Genomic DNA, 11121 nt, shown 5'->3' on the forward strand with positions numbered 1-11121 from the left:
GGAAAACCCTGATTTGAAAGACTATATAAAGGAGACATCTAGAAATTGGGAAAACTAATCCCCACACGTCTTGTGTGATACTAGTTCTCTTACTAAAGTCGATTCTCCTTTAACCTTTGGTTTTCTTATCTAAAACCAGGTTAACGACTTAAAGACTTCATTGAGACTGTGAATCCAGACCGATACTACTTTATCGTAGTTGTGTGATATGATCTTGCATCTTCTATCGTACGAGTACAATCGAAACGATTGTCTTGAGATTTATTTCTCCGATAGGCAAGATAAATAAGTCACAAACATCTTCGTCTCATTGTTTGTGATTCCACGGCGTCCTCTTCATTTAATTACAAGTAAGACTGTTGTGAGGTGATTGATTAATCTAGGCTGTTCTTCGGGAATATAAGACCGGATTACCAATTGGTTCCTGTTCACCTTGATTTAATATCAAAAGACGGAACAAAAACTTTAGGGTTTTTCTGTGGGAGACAGCTTGATCCTTTGATAGACTTGTCTATGTGAGACAGATTTGTTTATTGTCAAAGCCTGCGATTTTGGGTCGTAGAAACTCTTAGTTGTGGGTGAGATCATCTAAGGGAATCAAGTGTGCAGTATCCTGCTGGGATCAGAGGCGTGGGGAGTGCAACTGTACCTTGGATCGGTGGGAGATTGATTGGGGTTCAACTACAGTCCAGTCCGAAGTTAGCTTGGAGTAGGCTAGTGTCTGTAGCGGCTTAATACAATGTGTATTCAATCTGGACTAGGTCCCGGGGTTTTTCTGCATTTGCGGTTTCCTCGTTAACAAAACTTCTGGTGTCTGTGTTATTTCATTTTCCGCATTATATTGTTTTATCTTTATAATTGAAATAATATATGTTGTGCGTTAGATCATCAATTCGAGTAATCCAACCTTTGGTTGTTGATTGTCATTGATTGATCCTTGGATATTGGTCTTTGGTACCATCCAAGTTATTCCTTGTATTTTTAATTGATTGAATCTTGTTGATTCTCTTAAAAGTATATTCTAATTAGTCCATAGAAATTGCTAAGCGAAATATTGGGTGGTGTTGTTAGACCCCCGCTTTTTCATATGTGATTGGAATTTCCTACCGAGAGGCAAAAGCTTAAATATATAAAAGTATAATGAGACATTTTCACGCCTATTAAATGACAGTCTTTTTCAATTTGATCATGATGGGAGAGAAATTTATATAATTGTAAGTTAATGAACACCAACGTCTGGAATGTATAGTCTCCCCTTGATTATAGAGAAATTATCATCTCACATACGAAAACTAGTTTCACAGAGTATTATCCAATTGAATAAGGGACATATGCTCATAATAATTTATGGATTTTAACAATACTAGTTGGACTGTAGATAATGACTTCAAAAGCCATAAAAATTATTTTAGAAAACAATTTAAATTGTAGTTTACTTGATATACAAATCTAACATCAACCATGATTTTATTGGTTACAACCAAAATACGCAAATAAAATCTCAAATAATTGTGTGACCTATAGGGCTGATGAGATAATCATTTAGAATGAAGTTACAAACACATTCTTTGTCAAAGAAAATTGTATCAAGATCGATATAGCCGCTACAAAGACTGATGATATGTCCTAATAAGCTGGTGCGCACCCTTTGATATTTGGCATCATACCGTATTCGAACTATAAGTGGAGATTATTAACACGAGGAAAATTCAAAAATTGCTAAATATCCCTTAAGAATGCAGTAATTCCTCGTTTTATTGGTATTTGAAACTGTTTATCTACCATAATAATGGTATCAAATCCTCGTAGGATTGTAGTTACGAATGATAAAACCAAATCCGTTATTAGTTAAATCATAATGGAAAAAATGTAGAAAATATGTCAATCTCAACATCTCATATCATAAGATCTATTGAGAAAAACCAATATTAATTATTTGGTTTGTACACTTAACAAAATCGTACTGATAAAATAACCTTTTTTTTTGCCGTGTTAGGCACTTTTTCTTCCAAAAAGTGGTTTTGACAATGGTTTCTTGTATAACAATAAAAATCGTAGATAAATGAAGATACCAAATTTAATTTTTCGAAGGTCGGAGGTTCGTGAATCATGCATGTGATTAGTCACCATAAAGATAACCAAATCCATGATGATACTAAAATATGACAACCAAAACACCCCGATTTAACATGAGTCAAACATTTTTCTATTTCTAATCGATACTCCATCCATTTTAAAATAATAGGCAGGTTTGTGTATAAATTGTCACATAAACCAGCCTATTACTTTTAAGCGGAAATTGTATTAATTTAATTCCTTAATCTACCTGGTCTTCTTTTAGTTTCATTTCCTTTTTCTAGTTATAATAATTTTAGGCGGAAATTGTATTATGGCATCGTGCTGTATAGAATTCTACGTCCAATATATTTTTTTTTTATGTCAAAATTATTTCTTAATTATTTTTCTCTAGTGCTGTTATTCCCTTTGTGGTTTCACACTAATTTTCACTATCTATCGGACTTGTACACTTCCGCTGCGTTAGTTATACACGGGCTCATAACAACAAACCCAAGCGGACTAAAACCCAACTGGGCTCAGAAGCCCTATATTCCATCTCTGGAGTCACGGAAGACACTGATATATTCACACGGTCACAGATGAGGTGGAAGTTGATGTTTTTCACATTCTAGAGTTTGATCAGCTCTGCAGCCCCGCGCCTCACCTATAAACTGGGGTGTTTTTGATCTGTATTTTTATTCATAAGGAAAACTTTGATTATTTATTTTCACTGCTACATAAATGGGGTCCTTGAAGAGAAAACCAGAAGGAAATCATTGGGTAGAAGAACTCAGTGATGCACAAAAGAAACAGAAATCTCTAATTGGCGAAGATATTTCGGCAGTAGCAGCTTGTATTCACGAGGTATCGTATCCTAAAGGTTATACGCCTCCTCTTCGTCGATGTAATAATTCTAATAGGAAACCAGCAAAGGAATATCCGTTTAGTCTTGATTCATTTCAATCAGAAGCAATTAAATGCTTAGATAATGGAGAATCAGTGATGGTATCAGCCCACACTTCAGCTGGTAAAACTGTTGTTGCTCAGTATGCAATTGCTATGTCTTTGAGAGATAAACAACGTGTTATTTATACTGCTCCAATTAAAGCTCTTAGTAATCAAAAGTATAGAGAATTCAAAGAAGAATTCTCTGATGTTGGCCTAATGACTGGAGATGTAACTATTGAACCTAATGCTTCTTGCTTGGTGAGTTTCTTCTTTACATATAAGTCTATTTACTATGTTAAGCTTACACAAATTATTTTAATTGTTCAAGCTAGGGTTTAAGAATTGACTTTTCTATCTGTGTTGGAATTTCATAGGTTATGACAACTGAAATTTGGCGTAGCATGCAATATAAGGGATCAGAGATTATGAGGGAAGTGGCATGGGTAATATTTGACGAAGTACATTATATGCGAGATAGAGAAAGAGGTGTTGTTTGGGAAGAGAGTATTGTAATGGCACCCAAGAATTCCCGCTTTGTGTTTCTCTCTGCAACTGTGCCTAATGCCAAGGAGTTTGCGGATTGGGTTGCAAAGGTTCATCGACAACCACGCCACGTTGTTTACACGGATTATCGTCCTACACCACTTCAGCATTATGTGTTTCCTTCTGGAGGGGAGGGTTTAAATTTGGTTGTGGATGAGAAGGGTAAATTTCTGGAAGATAGCTTCCAGAAAGCCTTAAATGCAGTTCCTCTTGATGGTGAAGGAGACAATAAAAAGAAGAGGATTGGAAATGGCAGACAGGTTTAGTGGCATGTAAATCAGGCGAAAAGAGTGATATCTATAAGTTGGTGAAGATGATAATTGTGCGCCAGTATGATCCTGTTATAGTTTTCAGTTTTAGCAAAAGGGACTGTGAATCTCTCGCTATGATGGTAAATTTGCTATTCATTTTGATGTCTCCCGTAGTTATTTACTTACTCGGTGCTTCCAGCAGCAAGCTTACTGGTTCAGTCTAGTTGTGCTACTGCAACTTAAGTTACTCTTGGTTTTTTCTTTTGCAAAATATTTTTATGGCCTCATGTGATGTTTTCTTTTTCAGTTCCTGTTTGGTACTTTAGATGGCAAAGATGGACCTGAGTACCGATGTTGAGAAAGCAAATATAGAAGAGATTTTCTGGAATGCAATGGACTTACTGTCGGACGATGACAAAAAGCTTCCTCAGGCAAGGCATTTTTTCATCTCCTTTGAATCGCTTATCCTTAGTTGGAATGGTCATATCAGTCTTATGAATGTATAGCATTTGGATCTACACTTTGAAAGACTTCTCTTGCGTGTAAAGTCTTGCTTGAGTTGGCATCAATTGTTACTCATTGTGTTTTCTCTTTATCATCACACACAATTCACATATAGATATGCAGATGTTCCAAATTATTTTCACCTTTTCAGAGCTGAAGCAGTGGCTCTAATGGATGCCTAATGGTTGCCAATGACTCAAGAAACTACTGTTAACAAAAAATATTTGTAATATGATGTCGTTTAATGGGAAACCAACCAAGTAAGACTGCTTAACTTATTAGTAAAGAGGACTAAAAAAAGGTGGTCCTTTTTCTTTTTGTATATGGTCAAACTTTTCAAAAGCGTCATCTGTCAAATGTGATTGCAATAGCAAATGAGTGAGATTATGATTATCTGGTTACCATATTTTATCCACTTTTTTTTTATAACCCTTGGCTTTAATAATCTCCTGTTTTCTGGCTATTTACAGGTGTCAAATATGTTACCTTTGTTGAAGCGGGGAATAGGTGTGCATCATTCTGGCTTGCTACCTATCTTGAAAGAAGTAATAGAGATACTCTTTCAAGAAGGCCTGATCAAGGTTGGGAGCATGTAGTTATAATCATTGTACAATGTAAACTGTATTCATTAGGGACCTACTAGTAAATTTCTTAACAATGAATTCGAAGTATATCACATAGAAGTTTTAATGATTAATAGGAAATCCAAATCAAGAATTCGAAGTAAAGGATGGCTTCAGTTAAGAAATGTTACTGTTTTCATCATTCATCTGTCAAAGTTTAGTTAAGGATATATTTTTCTTGTCTGAATATTGACATCATGAAGGGCAGCTTGGACTGATTGTTTCTCTTCAGTATTATCCTTTTTTTTTTATCAGTTCTGGTTGGACTTAGAGTATTCTTGAGGCTAGCTTCTGCTCACTTGTCAAGCACAACATGATTTAAATTCTTGAAATTCCCTTATCATTAGGATACTTCATACTTGATAGCTATAGGTAGTGGTGCCTAAGGGTTACAGTTTGGCGATTTACCTATCATGTATGTTTTCTCTAGGTTGTTTTTATTTCAACAATGCATTCTTCTGTTTGTTGCTGGTGGTTGAATTATTTTTTTTTTGTAGTGTTTGTTTGCTACAGAGACATTCAGCATAGGGCTAAACATGCCTGCAAAAACTGTGGTATTCACAAATGTGCGTAAGTTTGACGGGGATAAGTTCAGATGGATATCTGGTGGAGAGTATATACAGATGAGTGGTCGTGCTGGCCGTCGAGGAATCGATAAGCGCGGGATATGTATTCTCATGGTTGATGAGAAGCTGGAACCATCTACAGTAAAAACGATGCTGCGGGGAAGTGCAGATTGTTTGAACAGGTATATCATCAAATCAGGGAAGTCTGTTGAATTTATACTAAACTGTTGTCAGTTTTACGTTCTTGGTTTTAGTTCTACTTCCACCTCCAAAAGAGTTTGTTTCTGCCTTCCAGTGGCTCACTATAATCAGGTTGTGCCTTAATGTGTCATAATGTTGAACTACTTTTGTCTTACATCTTCAAACATTTCGTGATGCACAGTGCCTTCCATCTCAGTTACAATATGCTTTTGAATCAAATGCGGCATGGAGACGGCAATCCTGAGGATCTGCTTAAGAACTCATTTTATCTTTTTCAGTCTGACCATGCCATTCCAGATCTCATGGTCAGTAACTTCAGTCTAGATTTGGAAGTGGCTTATCCTTTTTGTCAGGCATAGGAGTTGCATTAATATTTCTGAGATTTTTCTTTTTGCAGAGCCAAGCGAAAAAACTTAAAGAAGAGAAAGATTTAATTATGATTGATGAAGAAGAGACTTTGATGAATTACTACTATCTTTTAGAGCAGCGCCAAAAGTTGAAGAAGGATATTAATGATATTGTTTTCTGTCCAAAATACTGTGTACCCTTTTTAAAGTCTGGCAGGCTGATTAGTATCCGATGTACAAGAGGCGATAATAACCCATCTTTCTCTATTGAGGACCAAGTTACCTGGGGAGTGATAACCAACTTTGGAGGGGTTATAGGGCTTTCTGAAGGTAAGAAAGAGCTCATATGTTTTTTGCCTCCGATATACACTTTTTATATTTTATATTTCATGTTGATAAGTGAATTTCTTGATTTGGCCTTCCAGATGATTCTAGGGGGAAGGCTGAGGATGCAAATTGTAAAGTACATGTTCTTACAAGATGTGTTGTTAGCAAGGATGGGGGAACATCAATAAAGATCGTGCCATCGGAAGAGCAGGGAGAGCCAGTTGTTGTTTCTGTGCCTCTATCCCAGGCAAAGTTCTCTATCATACATTTTTGTTCTTTCTTAGTTATTTGGTGTTTTCTAGTCATTTTTTATGAAAAAGAATATAATCAGTATAAATATCAGAAGATTTGCTTATGCACAGGCGTACTTCCGGGATTCTTAGTTTCCAAAATTATAGATTCTTATATTTTTCATTTCATCTTGCAGATTGATGGGCTTAGCAGTCGATGTTTGAACGTACCAAAAGATTTGTTGCCGTTGACAGCTCGAGAAAATACTTTCAAGATGGTCTGTGAATGTGTTCACAGAGATGCCGAAGAATCTCACCTCCTAGATCCTGTGGAGGATATGAAGGTAAGAATATCCTGATTTGCACTCTCGATCATTTTTCATCTGATTTAGTTATCACTACAACTACTTGTATGTATACTATGCAGGTCCAGCATAAATATTACAACAAGTTCGTTTCTCGGTTGGAGAAGCTAGAGAGCCAATTCAGCAAGCATGAAGTTGTAAAGTCTCCGCTTATTAAAGAAAAGTTAAAAGCCTTACGGTTGAAGAAAGAATTGGAAGCAAAGATCATGCTAATCAGGAATAATGTGAGTTCTTCTAAAGCATTTGCTTTTAAAGATGAACTCAAGGCAAGGATGCGAGTTCTTCGGAATCTGAAGTAAGATTACTTCTACCTTCTACTAGCATTTGTACATTAAGGTAGTTTTACTTTCATTGACGGCTTCTTAACTAGATATTAAGTAGCCATGTCCACTGGTATTAAATAGCAGAAACCTACTATTGTTGAACTTGTTCCAACTAATTCATACTTGGCAAAGCGAAATGATCATCCTGATGGTTATCTTATCATCCGCATTTATATCTTTCACCTTCATAAAATATTGATGTTAAAAATGTCTCGGTACTATTCTAAGCTTATTAACTTTCTGTTGATAATTTCTTGCTGATCGAGTACGTTTCATTTTTGTTCTTTATCGTTAATGTATTCGGAACTGCTGAAGTAAACCGTAGAGCATTTAATATTTATTCCAGCGTAAATTCTCTGCAAGAGATATTTAAGGTGTGATACCTTTCTGCAGGTATGTCACAAGAGCTGGTGTTGTGGAGTTGAAGGGGAAGGTTGCCTGTGAGATCACCGGTGCTGATGAGCTGACACTGACGGAGCTCATGTTTAAGGGTGTGTTCAACAGAGTTACTGTCGAGGAGATGATTTCTTTGCTATCGTGTTTTGTGTGGCAGGAAAAACTTCAGGATGCCCAGAAACCCAGGGAAGGGCTTGACCTGCTGTTTACTGAGCTGCAAGAGACGGCAAAAACTGTTGCCAACGTTCAGCTTAATTGCAAAGTACGCATGAAACTGATACCCCTCATTTTCTTTTGATTATATACCTTAAGTATTTGTAAATTGGTTTTGTTTGACATGGCAACTGCCTTTGGAAAGGCAGTTTCAACAGGGTATACCGGTAGCCTCTATATCCGAGTTCATGCTAAGGTTTAGAAATTAGAAATATATTTAGAACAGGTTGACACTTGTGGAGTTGATTGTCTTGAGGACATTGATTATTGTACCTGTTGTACCAATCTAGTCATTGGTGTGTGAAGGAGAAAGTAATGCTCATAAAGTATATGATATAAACATAATTTATAAGTGACTCACCTTTTTAACCTTGAAACACCTTCAAACATGAGTTAACCTTCAAACATGAGAGTTACCCAGTTTGGTTAGATTCTAATGACCGGCAATAGAAGATGACTTAAATCAAGTGGTAATTAGTGAAAATTCTAATAAAGCAGCCTTCTATCTGTCTTCCAAAAGGGACTGAGTTGGGCGTTTGCTATGGGCCAGCCCTGTTTAACTAATAGTTTGTTGAGTTTTCAGCTTTACTGTCTATGCGAAAGATCATTTATGTAGCTTTTAACTATGATGAAGTTTGTTTACTTCCATATTTCACTTTGTGGAAGAGAATCTGAAAAATGTTTTAATGTCGTTCTCTTTTTGCAACAGGTCCCAGTTGACATAGAAGGCTTTGTAAATTCCTTCAGACCGGATATTATGGAGGTTGTGTATGCGTGGGCAAAAGGGTCCAAATTCTGTGAAATAATGGAAATCGCTCAGGTTTTTGAGGGTAGTTTGATCAGGGCAATCAGGAGACTGGAGGAAGTTCTTCAGCAGCTAACAGAGGCAGCGAAGTCTCTAGGTGATACCCAACTTGAAGCCAAGTTTCAAGAAGCTGTTACTAAAATCAAAAGGGATATCGTCTTTGCAGCGTCTCTGTATTTGTAAATTTCCTGAATGCCATACTTACCGAAGATTCGAAGAAAATATTTATGCAGGCAGAAATTGCAGTCAGACTTGAAGATTCGTGTGAATCTCCCCTAGAAAGGAACTGCAATGGAGACTTGTTCTACACTGTCCGTAACTATCTTGAGTTCTTACCTTGCAACATGTGTAGTTAACTGTCGTCATGCCACTACATCAAGGCTTGAAGGACTACTGATTATTTATTGGAGTACAATTGATTCGGTGGACATGATGTTTGATTTTGTTTTGCTAACAAAAATAAATCTTGGTTTTCTGGAGCCAGTTGGATTATCGGGCTTGGATCATTTTGTGGCTTTATCTTGCGTCGTCCCCATGTCTTTGGTGTTTAGGGGTTATAGATAGGAATGACCCGAGGAGACTGAATAACCCTGAGCTGATCTTAGGGTCATCAATCTCTTAGGTTATTGTAGTACCGTCTTCTTTCTTCTCTATTGCTCTTTTTTCTTGTTCGGACAGGGTGGTATAAGCCTCTCGGACCCTCTCTTTTTGATCGATCCATTCATTTGGATCATTTTATTTATTTTTTGTTTGTATTTAAAACACCTCTAATCCAAGTCATTTTTAGTTTTTTACACCCAATTTCACCCAAAGCCACCAGTAAGAAAAGAGGAGATTTGCTGGTTGTATTATTTCTCCGCTTTACCTCTCTTCTTCAATTAGACAACAAGGCAAATTAAACATCGAATCACAACCAAGCCTTTTAATTATGTACTTTTTTAGATATAGATAGACTTATCATGCACTTTTTATTTATTTATTTTGAATTAAGGAAGGTTATATTAATGAAAAAAAAAAGAAATACAAAGCCTGAAAACAATTCAACACTCTCTTATAAGTGCAAAACTGTTTCCCAATTAAACAAAATCTGATTCATAGAGAAATTTTTAAAAACCTTTTTCTCAAAACACCAAAGAATAATCGTTTATTTGATATTTAGGTAAACTTCTTCAAAAAGCAGTTTCCTTCCTCCAAAAGTCCTATCATTCCTTGTCTTCCAGAGATGTCATAAAATTGCATAAATCAACTTCTCCCAAACTTCTTTGCTTCTGCCTTTAAGAACAATACCCTTCCAATACATAAACAGGTTCATCACAGTAGCTGGAACTATCCAATTCACATTACAAGCCTTCACAAAATACTCCCAAACTTCTTTTGCAAGATCACATCGAATAAAAATATGATCTGTTGTCTCATCTTCCTTATTACATAGGCTACAGACTGTATTCGGAATATCAGTACCTCTGTGCTTCAACATACACAAAGTAGGCAAAGAATCATGAAAGTTTGCCCATAACATGAAGCTTACCTTATAAGGGATTTCTTTTTTCCACAAAAACTTGTCAAAATTGCAAGTTGTATCTTCTTCTATCTGTAGCTCATATCTTTTCTTAACAGTGTAATCATCCAAGAAAGAAACAATATCTTCTTCATCCACCAATGCAGGCACTGGACCCAACTCATGTATAGATAAGTTTCTTTTGACCTAAGGCATAACCTCCCCTCCTGAATCATCTCAGCAACAGTACAATTTTTCTCACTACAAGCTTTAAAAACCGTAGGATATCTATCCTTCAACGGCCCATTAGTTGTCCACTTATCCACCCAGAACTTAATGCCTCTGCCATTCTTCAGCTGAAAAACAAGATGTTCATTAAGGAAATTAGTTGACTTTAAAATTGTCTTCCACATTCCCCTCCCTTGAGGTTTACCATCATCCACTGGAATCAATACCTCTTCTTGATTCTTCGGTTTTTGCTGCACCACTTTCCTCCATAACATCTTATTCTCCTTTGTATACCTCCATAACCACTTCCCCTTTAAAGCTCTACTTGTACATCTCAAATTTTTCACTCCTAAACCACCCATCTTCTTTGGCTTGCACACTTTAATCCAAGACATCAAACACATTTTTCTTTTTGTCACATCAGAACCCCATAAAAAATTCTTATCAGCCTTGTTAGCTTTTGTTCAACACTAGCAGGCATATGAATCAATGGAAAATAATACAAAGGAAGACTAGCCAAACAACTTTTAATCAAAACCAATCTCGCCAGCTTTGTTCAAAAACTTCCTCTTCCACATTGCAAGTCTCACTTCAATTCTCTGAATGACATCATCCCAAACAATTTTGTTTCTCGGAGAAGCTCCCAGTGGCATTCCTAAATATTTAAAAGTAAATTGCTCAGTCCTGCAACCCAA

At 36.4% G+C, this 11121-nt stretch overlaps 1 protein-coding gene and 1 pseudogene across 1 annotated transcript; one reads left to right on the forward strand and one right to left on the reverse strand.

Moving 5' to 3' along the window:
- Window positions 1-2697: 2697 nt before the first annotated feature.
- On the forward strand, window positions 2698-9449 carry LOC113288564 (annotated as a pseudogene).
- Window positions 9450-9925: 476 nt separating this feature from the next.
- LOC113291193 lies at window positions 9926-10830 on the reverse strand. Its single transcript, XM_026540755.1, has 3 exons — window positions 10449-10830; window positions 10229-10368; window positions 9926-10168 (listed from the first exon to the last, which is right to left on the reverse strand). The coding sequence occupies exons 1-3, from the start codon at window positions 10828-10830 to the stop codon at window positions 9926-9928; spliced, it is 765 nt and encodes a 254-aa protein (XP_026396540.1).
- Window positions 10831-11121: the final 291 nt, after the last annotated feature.

The sequence above is a fragment of the Papaver somniferum genome, chromosome 6, assembly GCF_003573695.1.
Source record: "Papaver somniferum cultivar HN1 chromosome 6, ASM357369v1, whole genome shotgun sequence".
Lineage (NCBI taxonomy): Eukaryota > Viridiplantae > Streptophyta > Magnoliopsida > Ranunculales > Papaveraceae > Papaver > Papaver somniferum.